At 38.4% G+C, this 23,618-nt stretch overlaps 2 protein-coding genes across 2 annotated transcripts in view; one reads left to right on the top strand and one right to left on the bottom strand.

Annotated features, from left to right (window-relative positions):
• The window catches only part of TBCCD1 (TBCC domain containing 1), a 37,368-nt gene extending 24,087 nt beyond the window's left edge, over positions 1 to 13,281 (bottom strand). Inside the window, exons 1-3 of the mRNA XM_037838800.1 lie at positions 13,229 to 13,281; positions 10,488 to 10,866; positions 1,751 to 1,906 (exon numbers count right to left, since the gene is read on the bottom strand). Coding sequence (XP_037694728.1) covers positions 1,751 to 1,906; positions 10,488 to 10,823 — 492 coding nt within the window. The 5' untranslated portion in view covers positions 10,824 to 10,866; positions 13,229 to 13,281. The remainder of the gene's footprint in view (positions 1 to 1,750; positions 1,907 to 10,487; positions 10,867 to 13,228) is intronic.
• A 3,466-nt stretch (positions 13,282 to 16,747) lies between these two features.
• Positions 16,748 to 23,618, top strand: part of DNAJB11 (DnaJ heat shock protein family (Hsp40) member B11) — a 37,342-nt gene continuing 30,471 nt past the window's right edge. Inside the window, exons 1-3 of the mRNA XM_037838811.1 lie at positions 16,748 to 17,016; positions 19,668 to 19,824; positions 23,411 to 23,508. Of these exons, the coding sequence (XP_037694739.1) occupies positions 16,949 to 17,016; positions 19,668 to 19,824; positions 23,411 to 23,508 (323 nt within the window). The 5' untranslated portion in view covers positions 16,748 to 16,948. The remainder of the gene's footprint in view (positions 17,017 to 19,667; positions 19,825 to 23,410; positions 23,509 to 23,618) is intronic.

The raw sequence follows: 23,618 nt of genomic DNA, 5'->3' as shown, positions 1-23,618 counted from the left end.
TTATTTTGGAAGCACAGTCAATAAAACTTGATAACTAACTGGGTAGGGATGGTGAGAGAGAGAACAAGGGTGACTCGTGGTAACTTATACTGGCATAGAGAATATAAGTAAAGGGAGGTTTTACTTTAGGGATACATGGTAGTCTCCCAAACTGAAGTCGAAGCAGGCCTCATAAAAACTGGAACTGGAAAGTCATATGGAACCTGGTTTTCTCTCAAGGGCCAGTGTCTCACTGCATGTCTGTTCCATTCTCTTTCGTCTGATGATTACCTCAGAGTTTCTGATCTCTCATAACTCCAGGTCACACATGATGTCTGGTGGCAATTCTGGGCCCAATGCCAAATGAGCTTTCAACTCAAGCATCCATCACCAGCTGGTAATTTCTTTAGTCCCTCAGGGGACTGATTAGCCCAGGTCATTTCAAATCATGCCAATTTCAAATACATACCAATGAATGGGTTATTCTAGTAAAAGAAATCTTAGTTTCCATCCCTGGTCCGATCAGTTGTTGGGAGGGGTCATGATATAGCACAAATCAGAGTCACCATTTATTGGTATTTACTATGCTACAAGTCCTATGCTAATATATTACTGAATTCTCACAGCCATCCAAAAAACAGGCTTTATTTTCCCCATTTAAAGAGAAGCTGAGGCCTAGAGAAGTTAACTGACTTGTGGCAAAAATCATGATTATTAAGTAGCAGATCCAGATCTTAACGTAGGCTACCTTAGCTCAAAACACCATCTCTTTACAATGCCCATTCAGCAATAATTATGTGTGGAGATAGCAGTCTACATACATCTAGACTGGGTTATTATAAGTTTAAAGTATATATAGGGCATCTACGTGAAGAGGTAAAGATGAGGAAAGAGCTCTGGGACAGAGACAAATTTGGGAGCCAATGAGACATATGTTGAATGAGTACGTCAAATGAGAAGAATGTCACAGGCAGAATCCTGGGGGAAGAGTGGCATGTAAGGGCCAGGAGGAGAGGAATTCATGAAGAAGGAAAAGGAAGAAACAGAAGCAGAATCAGGAAAGCGAAAGGTCATGGACTATAAAGGAGAACAGATTTATTTAAAAGGAGATTTAAAAGAACCAATATTAAAGAAACTGTTCTTTAGCCTCAAAACATTTTTCAAGAGGCTGCTCATGGCAGTAACACCGAAATCTATGATTTACTTAAAATTTTTCAAAATATTTTCATAAAAACAGTTAAAACAATTGTTTTCTATACGAATCAAAAAGAAGCAATAGGTCATTTTCCAAAACTCACAATGTGAGTCAGTTAAATTTAACTTCTAGGTTGTCACACCATATATAATTAGTTACAAACGATAAACCAATATAAGAAGATCTTTTTAAAGAATTTTTTTCAGATTTCAACAGACTTGCAAATACCACATTCTCTCATTTATTCTTAGTCAAATAAGTAGATTCAAATTCATTAACATTTACAAAAATGGTATTGTTACAAGAGTATATTGAATGATTTGTCCAAAATCATGTAAGTGATTTTTTTTGTCAGTGTAGGAATTGAAACCACTCCTCTATTTCAATTAAAATTGTATACAGTGATTTTGTTTTATAATCAAGAAAGGTAAAAAAGCAATTAAAAAAAAAAAAAAGCCATCAGGTCATCAGATCAATGTCTTATATAAAGAATCCCAAAATAAATTTTGATGAAGGTCAACAATCTCCCTCACAAATTATCCCTTTCAGAGAAAAATACCAAGATCTAAACAATACCTTATTATGACAACTGGATTTGCCAGTCACATCAGGGGACTGAGATCTGTTTCTGGGACTAGGCCACTCTTCCCCAATCAAAGATGTCCTGAGAGACACCTTGTTTAACTGCTGTATATATAAGAAGAGCAGAAACTGTAGGGTGTCCACTGAAAGCTGTCCAAGAAAGAAATAAATTATCAGCACATGCCCTACAGTGACATCAATCACTAGCCCACAATTAAGTAGATATAGTAGACTAAATTCAAAACAGTTTACTGATCCAAAAAAAAAAAAAAAATTTAGAAATTTTGCTAGCATGTGATGTCTATGCCTCTGATATCCAGATGTAGGAATTAAATTGGAGTCACTTTCCCTGAAAGTCAAGTAGCATCTATGGCTATAGAAATTCTCTCCCAAAACATGAAAAGGAAAAGACAAAGTACATACTTTTTAAAAGTACTTTATTTCAGAAGTTTAAAATTACAGTTAAAAATACAAAAACTTTCTAATTTGAATAAATTACCAGACGGAAAAAAGGAAGAAGGAAATTTGGTCAAGGCATTGGGATTAGTTTAACCTAGGGTTCACAGACTTATCAAGGAAGTTTAGGAATTATACACAATTTTTTGGTGTCGGTAGCTTGGTGGGAAAAAAGACCTCAGGTTTTCATAAAATTTTTACAGAAGTGATTGACTTTTAAAGATAAAGGGAAAAACTACTGGTCTAATAGGTGCTTATAAGTCATTTTTTATTTGAGGATGAATGTGGTTTGAAGCTCACAATTTGAAGCTCATGAATATCCTCATTTACTCATTCCCACACACATACAGGGAAGGCAAAAAAGTGAAGTAAAACATCTGGGTCTACCCTCCGAGAGCTGAGAATTCTGCAGTGCTACAAAGGAGTTAATCTATATCTCATGATTCTCAACCTGGCTAAAAGTTGCTGTCACATAAGGATAGCAGGATCTATCCTAGGCCTATTCAATCAACTTTGAATGTGAAGCTCTATGAATCTGCATTTTTAATTTTTATTTTTGCTTTGCAAATTAAGATTTTTATTTTGAGATAACTTTTAGATTTACATACAGTTTTAAGAACTAATTCAAAGAGATCCCATGTACCCTTTACCCAGTTTCCCATCTTGCAAACTATAGTATAATATCACAACAAGGATAATGACATTGATACATTTCCATAGAAACAAGGATCCCTCCTATTCCCCTTTTATAACCACCTATTACCCTGTTACCCTCCCACCCTCACCACCCACCCACCCCCAAATCCTGGCAACCACTTATCTGTTCTCCATCTCTATATTCTTGTCATTTCAAAAATGTTATAAAAATGGAATCATACAGCATATAACCTTCTAGAATTGGCTTTTTTCACTCAAGAATAATTCTCTGGAGGTTTGCCCAGATTGTTGTATATAGTAATAGTTCATTCCTTCTTATTGCTAAGTAGTATTCCATGGTATGGATATGTCAGTTTGTTCAACCCTTCACCCAATGAAGGACATCTGGGTTGCATCCAGTTTGTGGCCATCAGAATAAAACCCTTAAAAACATTCATTTGAAAGTCTGTACAAAGATAAATCTTCAATTTTCTGGGATAAATGCCCAGAAGTACAATTGCTGGGTTGTATGGTATTTGTATACTTCATTTTTAAAGAAACTATCAAACTGTTTTCCAGAGAGGTTGTATCATTTTACATTACCACCAGCAATGTATAAATTATCCAGTTTCTCTGAATCTTTGTCAGCATTTAATGCTATCAATATTTTTTATTTTAGTCATTTTGATAGGGATGTAGTAACATCACATTACAGTTTTAATTTGCATTTCTCCAAAAATTGTGAACATCTTTTCAGGTGCTTATCTGCTATATGTATATTTTCTTTGGTGAAATGTTTTGTGTCTTTTACCCATGTCCGAATATGATTACTTTTTTTTTTACTGTTGAGTTTTGAAGGTTCATTATATATTCTAGATACTAGTCTTCTGTCAAACATATGGTTTGCTAATAACTTCTCCCACTCTGTAGCTTGTCTATTCATCCTCTTTTACCAGTGTCTATCGCAGAGCAAAGGTTTTAAATTTTGATGAAGTAGAATTAATCATTTTTTCCTTTTATGGATCATGCTTTTGGTATCAAGCCTAAGAACTCTTTGCCTAGTCCTAGATCCTAAACACTTTCTCCCATGTTTTTTTTTTTTTTTTCCAAAAGCTTTATAGTTTTGTTTTACATTTAAGTCCATGATCCATTTTGAGTTAATTTTTGCTTAAGGTGTGAGGCTCAGGTCAAGGTTCATTTTCTTTTTCTTTTTTTTTTTTTTGCCTATGGATGTCCAATTGCTCCAGCACTATTTGTTGAAAAGACTACCTTTCCTCTATTGTATAGCTTTTGTACCTTCACTGAAAATCGGTCGGACTTATTTGGATGGGTCTATTTCTGAATTCGCTATTCTGTTCCATTGATCTATGTGTCTATCCATCAGCCAATACCACACAATCTAGATTACTGTAGCTATTCATTAAGTCTTGAAGTCAGGTTGACTTACCCCTCCCACTTTTTTCTCTTTTCCAAAATGGTTTTTTATCTTTCTAGTTCCTCTACCTTTCCATATAAATTTTAGAATAGTCTTGTCTATTTACATAAAAAGATTGCTTGGATTCTGATAGGAATTGCATTAAACCTGTATGTCAATTTGGAAAGAATTGACATCTTTACTATCTTGACTCTTCTAATCCATAAACACAGTATATCTCTCCATTTATTCATATCGTCTTTGATTTCTTACATCAGTATTATATAGTTTTCAGTGTACAAGTTATTGTATTGGTTACTGTTTTTCAGTTCTAAAATTTCCACTTAGTTGTTTAGATCTTCCATTTCTTTGCTGAGAATATTTCTTTGTTGATGCTTTCTAGTTTTTCATTTATTTAGAGTATATTCCTAGTTGTTGAGGCTTTTTCATCACGTTTGCTTTAAATCTTTGTCAGATAATTTTAATATCTCTGTCATTTCAGTTGATTGTCTTTTTTCATTTAGTCTGAGATCTTCTTGGTTCTTGGTATGACAAGTAAACCATTTGGATTTATTTAAACCTTGTATTTTGACAGTCCTTCTCTGACACTTCTCTGCAGGGAAGGATGGGGGTGGGGGCACAATCTCATCACTGACAAGTGGAAGTAGAAGTACCGGTTCCCCACACTTGGCCTTTTTGACACCTGCGGAGATGGGGAAAGGATCCTTATTACTGCTGGGCAGGGATGGGAGTCCTGGCTCCATACATCATCTTCACTGATGGTGAAAAGAGTGGGGAAGGGGCTTGTTATTGGCCTCTGGGGATACAAGTCCCAGCTCCCTATTTGTTCTTCTCTGATACCAGCCCGGTGAAGGTGTTGCGGTATCTCATTTACAGCCTCATTAGGGAGGAAGCCTAGACTCTTCAGTCAGCTTTGGCTGAGGACCCACCTACAGTTTTTTCTGTGGTGTTTGGCTAGAGCAGAGCAATTATCTTCTAATTGCTTCTGTCCTGCTAGGCTGCCCCTTTCCTGATCCTTTGGCTAAAGAGAGCAGGCTTTTGGGGGGGCGGGGTGTTTTTTTGTTTGTGCATGTTGGCATTTCCAGGTTGCTGGCTTTTTCAGCTCCAAGTCTGGGATATATTAGGCAAAAAGAAGACTCAGGAAACTCATCACTGACTGTATCATCTCTTGTGTCCTGAGGTTCCCAGTCAGTCTCCATTATTCCTTCCACCTTTCAGTGTCTTCTGTTTCTCTGATATAATAATGTCCAGGGATTTTAGTTGTACTTCTTGGGAAGAACAGGGAAAAATACATCTACTGCATCTTCCTGGAAGTGGAAATCCTCTGAATCTGCTAATATTTAACAAGCTCCCCAGATGATTTCTTTGTAGCTAGCCAGCATTAGTCTTTGGATCTGTTTGGAAGCCAGTGTTAGCATCTCAAATTCATGCTTGTTATATGGCAGAACCATGCTTCTCCTAACCGGCATCCTCAAAAAGTAAATGCAATGTTAATTAACCTTCTTGCTGCCAAAGTACCAAATAGCATCAATAGTGCAGTCTGTAGAATCCTAATTTTTTAAAACTGAAATTTACCTCAGATATGTTCTTTGAAGAGTATGCTACTGAATTTCAGTCCTGAAATAATAGCTGGGATTGTTTTTACAGTAATGGTTATAAATTGGTACCAAGTCATTCAGTTATCAAAAGCATATTACTGTCACCCTGGACCCATCACAGAGCCTTAATCAAGTCATTGCGTTCCCTAAGGATCCCTTCCTGACCCCCTTCCTCTGGGCTCTTAAACATACCACACTTCGCTCACTGTCCTCTCTTAGCATACCAGGATTCTCTCATTACTAGCATTCACCCTTTTCTAAACCAGTGGCCTTCAAGGGCCTCAGCTGTTTTGCTAAAGGTTGGCAAAGTGGCTGACCAAAAGTGAACTTTCTATCAAGATTACAGAATCAATGACTGTCACTGCTGGGAAACAAATTACAACTAAGAATTTATTAACAAAATAAATTGGAAATTCTTATTACATCCTGGCAGCATTGCTAGCATAGACAGGGCTAGGAGGAATGTTGCCAGGCAAAGATAAAAAAGAAAAGAAACAAAACTAATCATGAAGTTCACGAAAATGAAATAATATGCAATTGCAAAAAAAAACAAATTGCTTGTAGCAATGTACTTCCACTACGAAACTGCTTTTTAAAATTTGTTAAAGCTCATTTCTAGTAAGGTATAAATGAAACTGGACACGTCTCCGAGGATAGCAATCTGATAATTTAAGGAAATAAGCAAAAGGAAAGAAAAAAATCCATGTACAAAATAGTTTTTGCCCCATTATATATGTTAATAATTGTCCATTCTACTATCGAAACTTTAAAAACCAATAAATCACCTATCCTTGAACAAAAAAAAAAGCATATTACTGCCAAAACATATGGCTAGTTTACAGGTGCAATCACACTGCCTATACCCAGTCTATAAAAAATTAAGTGTAGTGGTTTAATTTTAAAGGAACAAAGGAGCAATCCTAAAAGGAGAAAAGTTCAAAATGTGAAATACTGCCAGTTATTTTATGAGGTAATTTAAAAATACATTTCAAACTTGATAATATCTTACTTAATACAGGAAATGCCAAGTTAGTAACAAGTATCAGAGTAGTTTATCTTCCAAAGATTCAACCATTTGGTATGTCACAAAAACTCTAGCACCATCTAGAGTTAATAGTAGCTCCATCCCCGTCCTCCAAATTCTACTAGGTTTCTTTGCCTTAATTCTGAGAAAACAACATTAACAGCAGCCATTTCTAAGGCAAAACTATACAGTGGCACTCTAAAAATGTTTACAGTTCATTATAACCTTTATGTTCTACTAAAATCTCTGATTTAGCCTGTTCAAATTAAACTCACTATTTTCTTGGCTCCTACAAAACCTAACCTTTGGATTATTCCCTTATCTGGACTGGTGGCATAATTATTATTCCCATCACTTAAGACAGGCTGGAACTCATCCTCACAACTCATCTTGCTCATCTTCCTACAATCAATAAATCACAAATCCCAGATTATCTAGGATTGATTTAATCTCTTACATATCTCCTGAATATATTCCACAGACCTGATGGCTTGACAATAAGACCACATAGACAAGAATCTTTAGCTTAATTTATTGCTCCTATCTTATCTTTACTCTGCCCCCTCCCAACCCCGACAGTCCATCTCCAGACAGATACCAGAGTACTCTATCTAAAATGCAAATGTACTTATACTTTTGTCTTGATGAATAACTCTTAAAACCATATTGGAAACCTAACTATAAAATAAAGCCCAAACTTAACATGGCATTCAATATCAGGATTTGATCCCTCCTATGTTTTTATCCTCATGTCCTACTCCTCCCATCCCCTCTCCTGCCCCAATAAACATCCAATTATTTTTAGACTATAAAAATACCTTATTCTCTCTTACTTTCCTGATTTTGTACATTGTGATGGTTTGGAGGTTTTATGGGCCCCAGAAAAGATCATGTTCTTAAAGCTAATCCATTCCTGTGGGTGTAGATCTTTTGTGGGCGGGACTTTTGATTAGGTTATTTCAGTTGAAGCATGCCCCAGGTGGATCTTAATCCTCTTACTCGAGCCCTACATAAGAGATGAAATTCAGAAAAAAGCACAGAGAAGCTGAGAGAGAAGGACACACAGAAAACAGAAAGAAACCACAGAAACAGAGAGGAAGCCATTAAAGCCAGAAGCAGGCAGCAACGAAACCCAGGAGAGAAGAGAGAGATGTCACCATGTGCCTTGAAGATTGCTGGTAGCTGGTCTTCAGGGAGAAAGCATTGCCTGTTGATGCCTTGATTTGGACATATTCATAGCCTCAGAACTGTGAACTTGTAAGTTAATAAATCCCCACTGTAAAAGCCAATTCATTTCTGGTATACTGCATTTCATCAGTTTTAGCAAATTAAAACAGATATACATCCATTTTAACAATTACTTGTTAAATTATCATTATTTCTTCATATGCCTCCCTACCCATAAAACTATAAGATCCCTTACAGTTTTTTTTCCATTTTTACATCCTGGCAACTACCAGACTCTGGCACATAGTAAACACTAAAAAAATTTGGAACTTCTAAAATTTTAGTCATCTCTGTATCTACAGCACCCAATTACTGAACCTAGCATATAGTAGGCACTCAATAAATGTTTCACTGACCTTCCCTTCTTGGTTGCTTACTGTTCTGGTTTGCTAAAGTTGCCGTTATGCAAAATACCAGAAATGGACTGGCTTTTATAAAGGGGATATATTAGGCTACAAATTTACAGTTCTAAAAACTGTCAAAATGTATAAATTAAGGCATCAACAAGAGGATCCCTTCAATGAGGAAAGGCTGATGGCCTCTGGAACATGTTTGTCAGCTGGGAAGGCACGTGGCTGGCGTCTGCTGGTCCTTTGCTTCTGCCTTGCATTTCAAAATGGCTTTCTCCAAAATGTCTCTGGGTTTCTGTCTCTCTCAGCTTCTCTCAGCTCTCTGCTTGGTTCTCCTGGGGCAGCTCTCTCTAAGCATCTAGGAGTCCTCTCTTAGCTTCTCCAGTGCAAACTCTGGATTTTGTCTCTTAGCTTAACATCTCCAAACGTCCTTCTGTCTTCATCTCCCAGCATCTCCAAGCATCTGGGTCTGTGATGGCTCTCAGCTTTCTTAAGGACTCCAGTGATCTAATTAAGACCTACCCTGAATAGGCGGGGGTCACACCTTCATGGAAACAACCTAATCAAAAACCCTCACACACAATAAGTCCACATCCACAGGACTGGATTAAAAGAACATAGCCTTTCCTGGGGTACATAACTGTTTCAAACCAGTATACTCACCAAACTTTTCAATTTCCAAAGGTTTGTTTATATTTTACCTCATGTGACAGAGACTGGCTACATGCTAACTAAACACCTTTTCTCTTCTTCCTGGTCATACAATTAGAACAGATTTCCCAGCCTTCCTTGAAGTCAGATATGGTTTAACTGTCAATGGAATGCAGTGGATTTATATACACCATTTTCAGGCCTGGCCCATCAAACTCTCCCAAAAGAAATGGAAGAAAAGGGCTCTGAGGCCTAGTAGTGATGCCTGAAATAGATTGTACTATTATTTACAATTGTTCACTTTCCCATTCTCCAAGATACTTATAGTCTTACCCATGGCTATGGGACTTGCCTCCTCCTATGAGGGGAGTTTATCTACTCATCTCATTGGCTCTAAGCTTAGCCACCTGACAAAGTTTTAGCTAACAGAATGAAAAGAGCTGCATCTGAGCAGAAGATTTAAAAGGCATCATGAGTTTCTTCAGCCTGGATTCCCAATGAGAAGACACAGAGAGCCAAGCCTGGACTAGAGCCATCACTAAAGGGCTGCCTGCACGTAAAATGAGCAAGAAACAAACCTTTGTTACTGTAAATCACTGAAATTTCAGGGTTTTTGTTTGTTTGTTTGCTTTTTTAAAAATGGCAGCAAAGCTGACTCACGTAATAGTAGTTCCAAAAGAGAGAGGGAACCTTAGTCCCTGAGTCATTGCTTGAACTACAGCAGCCCAGAGACTCATCAAATCAGGCACACACGTTGAACTATTACATGAATGAGAAATACTCTTCTTGTGCTAAGCTGCCAAAAGGCTCATTATTATAATTAGTCTATCCTAATTAATAGATGTCCTCTGTGACATATATTCCTTATCACCAGAATTAATCAGTCCCTTCTCTATTTTGCTTCTGTATTTTATGCATACTTTTATTACTGTAAAAATCACATTAAGTAGCACTTTTTTACACATCAGCCTACCTCTCTGAGAGCAGAGATGCTGTCCTAATCATCTTTGAATCCCAGCATGTAGCAGATGTTCATTTAAAAGTTTTGTGCCCTAACTATATCAGTGGTTCATAAGGAGTCACACACCGCAAAATATTTTTCCAATCAATGGAACTATTCCCCTCTTTCAGTTAGAGGGTTCCTGTAACAGTATTGCTTTAGGATAAGGTAAGGATGGGAGAGTAAGAAACAATTCATTAAATACATTAAATACTGCCAAACTAGAACTACCAAAACTCAAATTGTCTCTTGGTATTCAATGGTTATAACCTAAAATAACAAACTATCCAGCTAGTACAAAGATCAAAGATAAATTATTTCCCAAATAATTACACACACAAACAAAATCCATACCTGATTTCTCTGCTTTTCAACTTCATCCTCAGACATGCAGTTGGACATAATCTCAGACCATTCCAAGCGCTCTTCCGGTGTCCTTTCCACAAGATTATCAAAAATTTCAAAGTAAAGCCATGCCAGATCCTTAGCCAACTGCAGTTTCCCACATGCAATGTGCCTCCATGTGGACCAGTAGAGCCGTGGGAAAGCACCCTCTGTGGCCCGGGTTCGCACATAGGTGGATATCTTCCTGAGATAGTGAAGGCTGAACTTAGACGGAGGAGGCACCTGTAAGGCACCCACTATAAATGGTTCTGCTTTCACCCAAAGGAGAACTCCGGACTGATCCATGCTACCTCAAAGGACATCTGTGTAAAGAGGCTTCTTTGCATACCTAGGAAACAAAGTTTCTTCACAAACTGATTTGAAATGACAAAGCACATTTATAAATGCCTTACAAGGTGACACCTCCCTTAATTGTTTTTAAATGTACTCCACCAAGTTTGAAAAGTAGCACTAGTTCATTAGTGAGGAGCAGAACAGATTTTTGATCAGATTTCATTACAATTTACTTGAACAAGAAAAATTTTGCAATAAAACAAAATTATCTTATTTGTATTGCTACTTTTATTGGCTATTTAAGGAAGAGTGTGCAAATGCATGAAGTATGAGTTGGAACTTTGCTATTAAGACAGGGAGAAAAAAAAAGAGTGGGAAAAAGAGCAACCTATAACAGGAAACCTTGCTCCAACCTGAGGGGGAACACTGGTAAAAATAAGGGGAACAAAATTTCAGAGTTAAATCACTTTTACACATGGGGGTGGTTGGTTAAATATTTGGAGTTGTTAGTTGATCATATATGAACCAATAACATGAGATGGCAGACAAGAATACTTATGTAAACCTAGACTGCAAAGATAGATCAAGGGAAGTTAAAGCACTCTTACTTTCTGTAACAGTGAAGTCACTTTGGCATACTCTATTGTGCTTAGTTTGGGTACTACTGTTTTAGATTTTGCTTTGTTTGCTGTTTCTCTGTATAACAATATATGATTTTTATGGAATATTTATAAAATACCTCAAATAGAAAGAGGAAAATCATCCACAATCGTACCACCAAAGCACAACCAGGCAATATTTTGTTGTTACTTCCTTCCTGTCTCTCTCTACATAGTGAATGTTATTTAGCTTGTTTCTGAATTTTCATTGTTGTGATAATACCATATAAAAATCCAAGATTATTTTAATAATTTCATAGCATTCTAAATAAATGGACCCCAGTTTATTCAACCATTCAGCTAATTTTAGACATTTGACAGGTTTAAAGTTTTTCCCAAAAACAGGCAAAATAGTGATCACTGTTGAAGCTGGGTGATGGGTATACTTTTGTGTATATTAAAAATGTCCATAACAAGTTTAATTGTTTTCACTATTATAAATAATGCTATTTACCATCTTTCTGCATAGCTGTTTCTGCAGTATAAATGATTTCCCAAAGAAAATTTTCAGATGGGGATTTAGCAGATGAATATTGATATTTCTGAAGCTTCTGATGTGTATTCCCATTGCTTTCCAAAATGATTTTCCCAAATCTTACACAATCACTTGACCACATTCTTCACTGAATACTCCTGAGCATTATGTGACACCATCTTTAAAAACACCTTTCTTACATAACTGTGAGTTTTTTGGAAATTGTTCAAAAAATAATTGTCCATGCAAAAACTTACTACAAATGTTCGTAGCAGCATTATTCACAATCACCAAAAAGTGGAAACAACCCCAAGGTCCAGAATGGAAAAAGAAAATGTGATATATCCATACAATGATATATTATTCTGTCATAAAAAGGAATGAAGTAATGATGCACGTTACTACATAGATGAACCTTGAATACATTATGCTAAATAAAAAAGCCAGTCACAAAACACCACATATTGTATGAAATGTCCAGTACAGGGAAACCTATAGAAACAGAAAGTAGGTAAGAGGTTGCTTAGGACTAGGGAAAGGTGGAGTGACGAGAAACATGAGGGTATGGACATACTACATTTTGTGGAACTCAGTTTGGGAGAACCTCTAACAAACGGAAGTGGATCCAGGTGAAGGCCACCATAATAAAGAGTCTTAGCCAAGAGACCAAATAAGGACCAGATGAAGGAACATGGGATTGTGAACCAAAAAGAAGGGCGTGGAGAGTAAATGACAACTGCTTCCCTAAATGGGAAAGGCTTAACGTCATTCTGAATAAAACTGGAGATGATTACTTGAGGAAGCTCTCAGTTCGCCCTCAAATGGAAACAGGCGGCTCTCTGAGGTCTCTGAAGTTTGCAATCAAAAGCCAAATCGTAGAGGTGTACTCTCTAAGGTCTCTCGTAACTCCGGAACTCGAGAGGGCTAAATTCATAAGCAAATATAACCTGGGGCCTTTCCCTCTTCCAAAGCTCCCCAGGGATACTCTGGCGTTAAGGTTTTTCAGGCGGAGAGGTCGGCGTGAGGCCCACGGCGGCCCCCTGGGGCTTTCAACACCGTCTGGAACATAGCCCCGAGTAAGACGCGGCGGGGGACGCCCAAGAACCCGGACTGGGAAGTCTGGGCTACAGGAATAGAGAAGCCCCAACTGAAAGGGTTCTCAGCGTACCCGTGGCCTGGCAAGCGCGAAGGCAGCCTCCCCATTCCCAGCCTGAAACTCGACAGACACATCCCTCTCCCTCTCAGTCCCAGCCTGCCAGCCACCGACCCCCGCGCATTTTTACCTGAGAGAACAAGAACCGCGCCACCCCACCTCTCCGCGCGCCTCCGAGCCCACAGCGCAAGCGCGAGGTCTTGCACCACCGAGACCCGGCGGCGTTGCTAGAGCGCCCCTTGGTTATGCCACTGAGAGAAACTTGGAGTCCTGGAGTCTTCCAGCAGGGGCCAGACTCGGCCACTGTCTAGTGTCCTGCCTTTCAACCCAGAAGAGTAGGAAGACTTCTATTGCTCCACAGAACCGTGGTCTGTCAATAGCTGCTGGTAAGATCAGCACGCTTTGATAAGTAATAATAATCATAATGGCAGTTTGCATTTATAGAGCACTTGTTATAGGCTGGGCATTGTGTAAAGCACCTATACCTGCTTTTTTTTTTTTTTTTTCCGTCTTCCCAAGAGTCCTTTAAGTAAAATACATTTGTTTTACTGATGAAGAAACTGAGGCGTAGAGAGGTTAAAGTAACACACCCCTAAGGGCACACAATGAGAGAGGAGCCAAGGTTCAAACCCAGTCTGAAACGAAAGTCCCTTGCATTATCTCCTTAACTCTGTTAGCTTTCTTAGCATGTTACCGCTTTCATGAGGATTTTTTTTTATTCCATCTAGCAGAAGATATCAGTCCTTCCTCTAAACCTTTTCATAATTTCTCTCCATTTCCTGCTTTCTTTGTTCGTTTGTGGTCTCTCTAGGTGTGGGAGATACAAAGGTATATAAAACAAAAAGGTGCAATTCAGATCCTAATTTACTTGGCTTCTTTCCCATAAGAGACATCTTCCTGAAAGCAGTAACCTTGTTTTCTTCTTAATCCCACTAAGAGTAGATGCAAAGAGCAGGGACTTTGAATTCAGACAGACCTGGATTAGTAAGGCTGCACAATTTACTAGCTTATTGACCTTGCGCAAATTTCTTCACCTATTTATGTCTTAGTTTTCTGCCAAGAGCAATAATTATTCATCGAGCACCACTGTGTGCCTGACACAATGCTGAGCATGAGGGTTACAATAGTGAACAAAACAGACAAGATACCTACCTTCTTGGAGTATATTTTTAATAGGAAGAATATACAACACATATTAAGGAAATAGAATAATTTCAGGTAGTAATGCTATGAAGATTGGGAGGAGGGAGTCCAAGAAGGCCACTTTATAGAGCCAACATTTGAGCTGAGGCCAGAAGAAACTACCATATGAAAATCACAGTCAAAGCAACCATTCATTTACCCAAAAGGTATTTGAGCACCTGCCCTGTTCTAAGGTGTATATAACTGTGAACATAACAGACCTGATTCATGATTTCATGGAACTGTCATGTAAGTGTGGGGATGTGAGGGTCAGGGATGGAAACAATAGAATAGGGTGGTGTGAGAATAAGGGATTCAGTATACACTAATTTTGATTGATTGGTCAGGGAAGTCCTCTCTGAGTGGTGACATTTAAACTGATATGTGAGTTAAGAAAAGAGTCATCCGTGTTAAGATCTGAGGAGAGAGTGTTTCAGGTAGAAGGAAGAGCTAGTGTAAAGACCCTAAGGCAGGAATGAGTTTGGTGTTTTCAAAAAGAGAAAAGAAGCCAGGTTTGTTGGAAGTATCCCAGGTGAGAGTACAGATCATGTAAGGTTTCATAAGCTAGGGTAGGAAGAGTTGGGATTTTATTCTAAGTGTAGTGAAAAGCCATTTGGGGCTTTTAAGCAGGGGAGCCACATAATCTGATTTTTTTATTTTAAGTCATGGTTGGGGGTGGGGGTGCAGGAATGAACAATGGATGGTAGGATATTAACAGTGAAGGCAGGGACAACAGTTAGGAGTCTCTCTCAGGTGAGAGATGATGTTCACTTGGCCCAGAGAAGTAGTGGGTATGTAGGGCAATGGACAGCAGTTTAGAGGTAAAAATTTGGATAGCTCATGCATGAAAGGAATCAAGGAAGACACCTAGAGTTTTGTCCTCAAAAAAATGCATTTACTGAAATGATCAAAACTAGGTGGTGAAGAATATTGGGAAGAATCAAATAGTTCTGTTCATAAATGTAATAATAGTTGTTATTCATTGCATGCTTACTATATGCCTGATGTTGTGCTAGACAATTTACAGATTTCCTAATGTTAAAAATTCACAACACTTCTGTTACCAGACCAAGGCAGTGTATTCTTTTTTGCCCAATGTGCTCAAATGACCAATTCCTGAGACACTGGGGTTTCAGAGTTTACTGCTAGGTGCAAAGCAGAACAGACGGCCTATTAGTCCAAAATCTGTCTCCACAAACTGCAGCAATTCTGATAGTTTTATAGCATCAAAAGATGGGCAGGTTTTAGGATAATGAGTACAATGGCCCCAGATTATATAATTAGAAGTGATTTAATTATTGAGCACATGCAGATTGATTACATGCTTAGTCACAGAACATATACATAAAAATAGAGGCCTTAATATGATGATGAGTGTGATTTTTAGTATTGTAATGAGGTGATTTGTAGGTTAAAGTCTAAGCTATTGTACATGTCAGGTGGGCCCATTTTGGTTACATCCAGCTTCAGTTATCAAGGTAACTTTGGACTTGGGTGGGTTAGTTCTGGGCTGACCCAAGACTCTTCATTAATAAGCATTAGGGGCTGTCTTCAATGATCATAAGACTTTAAAGTCGAAAAACTGGATAAAGGAGTACAAGTGAAGGTTATTCACAAGGTTTTTACAGTCACAAGGGCACAAGATAAAGACTACACAATCATCAGAGATCAAGGCAGCTGGATTACAGTTCAGGAAATACCCTCTGTCTACTCTGATGTACCAGAAAGTAAAAAGGAATATCTATATAATGATTCAGTAATCAGAATCAGTCCTTAAATCCTAGCTTCTCAGTTACACTTCCAGGAGGGGCTTTGTCCCAGTTTTGTTAATAAAGCAGCTTAGGCTCATCTCGCCGCTAAGAAGTGGTGGGAGTCTCAATCGGAACCTAAGTCTGTCTGCCTCCACCCAAGATGGTCACCTTAGGCACCATAGCCTCTTCTCTGTAAATCGGGGACAATTTTCTCACGGGATTGTTTGGAGAACTTAAAGTAAGATCTGTTAAGCTAGGAGATGATGTACCGTTGCCGCGGAGTAATTGTCCCGCCCATTTTGCCTTCATCCTCCCGCCCCCGCATCCAGCACGAAGCTCAATATGAATGAAATTCCGATACATGTAACTAGATAAAGCTTTCCTCCCGCAATTGGTCGGTGCTGGAGGAGGCGCCTCGTGATTGGTGGAGAATCCGAGGAGCTGGGCGTGAGGAACTTCGTGGGCCTCCGGTGTCCTCCTTTGGCCCCCACCGCTCCCTTTATGTAATTTTTTACAACTAGCTGGAGCCAGGGCTGAGCGGCTTCCTGCGACGGCGCGGCACTCTGACGCTTACTTTTCTAATTGGTCGGGAGCTGCTGCTGCAATTCTGAAACGTAACTGGCCGCCCGCGCCGCCTCGGAGGTGAAGTGTACCGCCCTGATTGGTTCTGAGGCGCCGGCAGCGTGTGATGTCCCGAGCACTGATTGGCTCTCACCTGCTGGGGGCTTCTCTCACTGGGACTTGGGACTCCCGGGAAGTGGACCAGCAGAGGAGGGGGCAATCTAGCTGTCGCTGCGGACCGCGTACTAGACCCCCGGCGTGAGGTGGCCTCGCAGGGCCCGGTGGGCTGGCTAGCTGACGTGGCCACGGAGGAGACTCTGAAGAGTGCGTGAGACCCGGGCACGGACGGAAGAACTATGGCCCCGCAGAATCTGGGAACCTTCTGCCTGTTGCTGCTGTACCTCATCGGGGCCGTGATCGCCGGGTGAGAGACAGGCATCCTCGGGCACGGAGTCCTTGAGTCAGCCTTAGCTGGGGTGGATGGGGAGGTGGAGGGAGGAGGCAGAATTGCCAGGCTAAGGGGATGGAAAGGGGCAGTACGGTCGAGAGGCAGTGAGTGAGTGGAGGAATGGGTAGTGCGGTCCTGGCTAGTGAGCTAAGGAGGAGAGCCGTGGGTGACATGATTTAGAAGGGCTTGGTTCAGAGGCCCTGTAGAGCTAGATTTTCCCAAGAGAGTGAGAATGGGGTGCAGTGCCAAATACAGCATGGGGGAGGGGGGCGTTGAGAAGAAGATGGTTGTGGGCGAAAGCGGTGTCATGGGGAAAAGAAGGGGCGCCTGATTATAATGAAGGGAGTGACACTGCCAGGCTGTGTTGCTGTGCCCTGCTGAGCTGAAGAAGAAGAGACAATGCTGAGCCTGTGACGAGCCACTGAGGGGGAGTGGGGAGTTGACATTAAAGTGGGTGTGTTATGATGTCAGGTCTAGTGAGGAAGTGAGGGGAGCAGGTGGGGAAGCCATACTGGGACTGGAGGAAATTGAATTGAAGGAGCAAGGCAGAACCCTTGTTTTCCCAGCTTCTTGAGATATTGAGCCTCAGCTGTCATCATGTTACTGTCTCATTCTATTGTGCTTTCTTGAGAAGCTGAATGGTATTATGAGTGGAAAAACAGTTCACCAAAAGGTAGCAGGCTGGAATGCTATTCTACACTCCCCTGCACACACACCCCCTCCCCCCAAATCCCCTACTTTCATGTGATCTTGAAGGAATCACCTAAATTCTTATCTGTAAACACGTGGGTAATAATGTGCTACTTGTATGAAGGGAGTGGGAACATAAATTCTTGAGGAGCCTTCCAGCCTTAAAGATCCAAGATCTTATATAAGCCTGATAAGCACAGGATATGCCAGGCTCTTAATTTAGAAAGTGGGGAAAACAGTAGGATCTTAGCTTCTGAAAATTTATACCTGCTATAAGTGGGGAAGGTACTACCTAGCAGAGTTTTAAAATTTGTAAGTGCTTGTTATTCTCTTAAAAAAGTTTTTTTCTGTGCATTTTGTCATTTTTGCTTGTGGAACATCTTAAAATACTACAAAATTTACTTCTCCAAGGTAATGCTTTATTGTTTTATCTTAGTATGTTTTTGTTACCGCTTTTTACACTTAAAACAAGTACCCTAAGATGTATAAATAAAATGTCAGTATTAGTATTGTTAAAACTGTAACTTTAAAAGCTTCAGCCATTTGTAAAGTAGTCTCTTGGGATCTGTAATGTTTATGCTTAACTATACCAGCTGTCTTTTCCTGCATTTATCTGAACTGTTAATTAACCACTTTTATATTAAGCATATTCTAAACAAGCCTCAGTTTTTATATGTTTAGCCCTTTTGTTATTAATTTAAGCAATCCCTTTCATTTATTTAGTTCTTATCATAAAAGATGTCAGGACTTTACAGATTTTTGTGGGGAGGTAAAAGCCCCTAATTAGTTCTTATGGAACCCTTCATGGTTGATGATTTTTGAAACTGTTACATGAAATTATTTTTTTAATGTTCTGTCTTATATGAACTGGATCTTGCTACCCCAATGCACTTTATTCCAATGTTATCACTACTGCATCAGTGTCATTATTGTGAACAACTTTCCATCCGCATTGTTGAAAGAAAGCATTTTGAGAATAACTTCTGGTGGCTTGAGTGACTGACAAAGGAATAGATTTTTGTGAACATTCTTATTTGTTCATTTCATTCAACAAATACTGGTTTCTTCTATGAGCCAGATAGTGTCCCTCCCCTAAAAGTTTATTATAGTTTTATACTACTTTCCCATGGCCCTTCGCAAAGATCCCCTTTAAAGTTAACTTGTTTCCAGCATAGTCCTTGGCTAGGAGGTTAGTGAATCCCATCTCCCAGCTCATGCCATGTGCATATTCCTGGCTGCTGAGCCATATAGGCTGCTACGTCTGGGCTTCAGCAGCTATCTGTAATTAAGGCTTTACCTAGGCAAACTAGTACAACTACTAGAAATTACTGCAAGATTTATATTTTCTTTCTCTTTTTCTTTCAGCAGACACCACACCTCCTACATCCAAATGGGGTGTTATTTTCTCTTCATAGTTATCTGGGCTTTGGCTTAGTCTCTGAAGTCAACTTCTGTTACTTCATCTTTAACATTCCGACAGTGGTGGTATTAGAACATTTACATGACATAATCTTTGTGAATAAAGAAAGTCATTCTTTGAGGCTATTTGACTTTTAGAAATGGTCAAAGTCATTTGGAGTCAGTATAAGGAAATAAAGAGGAGAGTTAATTTGATTATGTAATTATTGGCCAAAAATAACATATAATCAGAAAATAAAATAATTTTCTTGACTGAGGATAGTTCTAAAAAAAGAATGCCTCCAATGTTTTTGAATAATGCTAATATTGCTTAGAAAGCTTCTCATTGTGTATAAGACTCATTAGAAATTCTGGTATGTTCTCTTTTTAGTTTTTTTTTTTTTTATCACATGTGTATCTTCATTTTCCTAACCCTTTACTTAGATACAAATGTAAATGTAAAGAAAAAAAAAAGACTTTCACTTTATTAAATGTAATGTACAACTCTTTAATAAAGTATCCTCTTCACCCCAATCCAGGCGAGATTTCTATAAGATTTTGGGGGTGCCTCGAAGTGCTTCTATAAAGGATATTAAAAAGGCCTATAGGAAACTAGCCCTGCAGCTTCATCCAGATCGGAACCCTGATGATCCACGAGCCCAAGAGAAATTCCAGGATCTGGGTGCTGCTTATGAGGTAAGTCAGGAAAAAAGATAAAGTATGACTAACACCTGCAGAATCAGAACAGACCACATAGCACAGAGAAGCACCCCCTTCTTTCAGGTCACTCCTATTTAAAAATAAACAATAGATAAAAGTAAAAGTAGGACTTAATACTATATTGTGGTCGGTCTCACATTCATGTTAATAGATGTCCTTGCCTGCCTTTTTCATATTGGTATTTATTTTATTAAAGAGAATAATGTTGAAAAAGACTGAATGAAAGAGGGAAAGTGAGATTAATAGATTAATAAGTAGATTAATGTATCAATCAGTGGATCAGGTTGGGAACTAGAACCAGTAATAGAAATAAAACCTAATTGAGGTTTGAAAACTCACATGCCCATAGGGAACAGACAACATACAGGGCAATATAAGATAAACCAAGACAGTGGATAGTATATCTCCATATTGAGGAAAAATAGGTAATGATGAAGACTGTGATAAACTGGAGCCCTCTTGCCCCATTTTAAGGGCAACTCAATCTCAGCCAGTTGTTGCTATATGGAAATATAAACATTTTATTGCCAAATCATCTAATTTTTCAAGAGAAATTTGAAGTACAGGTTTTAATGTAAATTCTCCTGATTGTAAAATTTTGACAAATTTTTTTTTTAAATACATTTATTATGCAGACCAAACAAAAAATGCTGCAGTTTGAATTTGCAACCCCTAAACTAGAGGTCAAAACAATTTAATGTGTATCATCTCATATAATGTTCACTAGGACACCATGAAATACAGTAGAGCTGGATATATTTCCTGGTTTTCAAAACGATACAGAAAAAAATTCGTTTATCAATAAAAGTCATAGAGCTAAAACATCTGAATTCAAATTAAGTCCCTGTAGTGTAAAGAAGCTAGGAACAAATCTGAAAAATGTTTTAGTAGTAGAAAAAAAAAATAAGGAAGGGATCCCAAGCCTTCCTGGATTTGAAACAACCGGGCTGAAAAAGTGATTTTTACCTAGGTGAAACCTAGAGCTAATGGGCTCCTTCTTTCTTCCCTTCAAACCTTCAGGGAGCCTATAGGACAGAAATTCTTAACCCGAGGCCAGTGAATGAACTTGTGAGGGTTGGTTGGCCCTCTAGTATTATATGTAACATTTTGTTTCTTGTTGATAATATACTGGATTCCATATTTTGCATTGGATTTCCCATGAACAGTCCCATTGTGACTGGGAACCCAGTACTCAAATGGTTTTCTAGGAAAGCTGTTGCTAAGGATTTTTATGTTCTTTAACCATGACCTAGGCAGAGGTGCCTATACATAGATTGTTCATGAGCCTGCAGTTTGTGGAACTCTGAGAATGTTTCTAGTCACTACTTCAAGTTTTCTTTCTTCTTTGGATCATTCAAGCTTGATTGCCTTCAGGCCTTAGATAAATTGGTGTTCACAAATCAAAATCCCAGTACAGTGTGAAGAATCTTTAGTGACTATAAATTTGTCTTCTTTACTGAGCTGGTTTACTGCTGGAATTTTAATTAGTTGAGAGTGTGGGTTAGTTGGCCAATAAATTAAGAATCTTTTTTTTTTCGTTTAAAAACAAAATAGTTTCCAAGATCATGGAATAAAATTGCATTCCTTAGTCAGAATCGAAATAAGGAGGGAGTGAATGAGAATAGATGACTTTAAGAGTAGTTTTAGGTGGGTTATTACAGAAGTCTCTGATGTCCAAAAGAGAAACTAACTTTAAAATACTCTTTGTTTTGGGATTTTGAAATGGTGTTCTTTATAGACACATGCAGGATTCATTTCTTTGCCAAGACAAGTCCAGAAAAGTAAACTTGAAAGTGAAAATATTAGAAATACAGATTACTTAATAATAAGAGTTTTGGGTTTTGTTTTTGTTTTTTTTCTTTTTAAGTTAACTCTGCCCATTTCTATTTTGTAAGGGTAATAGGTAAGTACCTATTTTGTAAGGGTAATTGCCAAAACATTCCTTTCTTTCTTACCTTCTGATTTTGGTTATAGAGGTTTTAGCCAAGGACTGTGGTCATTTCTGGACAAATCCATTTAGTCTTGCCTTTAAGAATGCCCAGTATTGAGCCAGTGCTCAATAAATATTTGTTGAATGAATGATTAGTGGGTGGACAGATGAAGCAGATGGGAAAAGTATCTTGGGAGGGCTGAGACTGGGGCTGAACTTTGGAGGATAAGGAATCAGACCAAGATTTGGAACACTACCTATAAAAATGCCATCACCTTTCAATTACCAACCAGTGGATCATCCACTTACCACTTCTATTTATTATTTACTTCATCAGTAATGTATCAGACCTATAAAAAACATGTGTCAACTTAAAAAAAAAAAGAAGAATGCTGACTCTCTTGTACACTTAATTTCTATTTATCCTCTAAATATTAAATGTTAATACATTTTTGCCATGGCTCCTTACATATGTTTCAGACCCTGAGCCTAATGTGTTTGAATATGCCAATCAGGTCTTCCTTTTCTTTTGCTGAGTCAGCAAGCCCTATTTATCTCCAATTTTTCTTTCCTGGGCTACTATGAGTATGAGTTTGAAATAACTTTCTCCTTTAGTCTTTTAAGGAGAAGTATATGAATATCAAGGGAAGGTTGTAAAGCTAATTTTCAAAGGTACATGTGTGCTTATACTTCAGATTGCTCTGAAGGGAAGCTTTTTTTTTTTTTTTTCCCAACATATAGAGAGCAAATTTTGAAGAATATGGGAGTTTATTTTGTTTTTACATTCTTTAGTATTATATATAGAGTGGACTCAATGAGAAAACATAGTTTTGATGCTGTGTACAATTTTCTAAAACCATTAAACTTCAAAAATTCTTTTCACACTGTGAAATTGGACTTGAGCAACCTTTGTAAAGCAGTTTTTACCCTCTCTGCAATTCAAACTCAGGAAGTTACTAACTTAAACATAAAAACCAGAGGACATTCTTTCACAAATGGATTTCTACATACACAAAAGATGAAAAAAAGGAGAATGAATATATAGCATTTCAAACCTTTCTGGAATGCCTGTGATCTAAGTTCCCTAACTTACCAATCTCCTACTGTGTGTGCCTGTGTTTCCCCAGCATGTAAGGCAGAGCTATTTTTAAGGCTGTTCTACTCTATTTCTATCACTAATGATGATCCCACATAATCATATCCTAGTTTATAGTTTAGAGAGGTAATCTAGCATGGTGATTAAGAACATAGGCACTGAAGTCAAACCACATAGAAAGTAAGCTTGAAGGATCCTATTACACCTTTTCCTTTTACCTCCTTCACCTTCACAGCCACATTGCTAATCTCAGATACAATTTTTAAGTGACTAGATGAGTTCTAATAAATTTAGGTTGAAAACATGAATTGAGCATTGTGGAAGTTATAAAATGGACAATATATAAAAAAAATTTACAGTCTGTTAGAGAAAATAACTTTCTAAAAAAAACATGCCTTAGTACCATACAAAATGAAAACTACATTCCACAAAAATCGCAGACACGGTATCAGAGAAGAAAAACATAAACATGAATGTATCTTAATTGAATTTTACCAATTCATGATCTTTTTCCCTCCACTGGTTTTTATCCCCAGGTTCTGTCGGATAGTGAGAAACGGAAACAATATGATGCTTATGGTGAAGAGGGATTAAAAGATGGTCATCAGAGCTCTCATGGAGACATTTTTTCACAGTAAGTAATTGACCCATCTGCAAAGTTTTAGTGTCTATGAGTGGATCAGTTAGTGATTATTGAAGAATTTTCTTCACTCGCTTGCTCAGAAGCTTTTGGTGCAGGGCACA

Source organism: Choloepus didactylus, chromosome 1 (assembly GCF_015220235.1).
Source record: "Choloepus didactylus isolate mChoDid1 chromosome 1, mChoDid1.pri, whole genome shotgun sequence".
Taxonomy (NCBI): domain Eukaryota; kingdom Metazoa; phylum Chordata; class Mammalia; order Pilosa; family Megalonychidae; genus Choloepus; species Choloepus didactylus.
The sequence above is the reverse complement of the archived record's forward strand: the minus strand, read 5'-3'. Positions and strand labels throughout refer to the sequence as shown.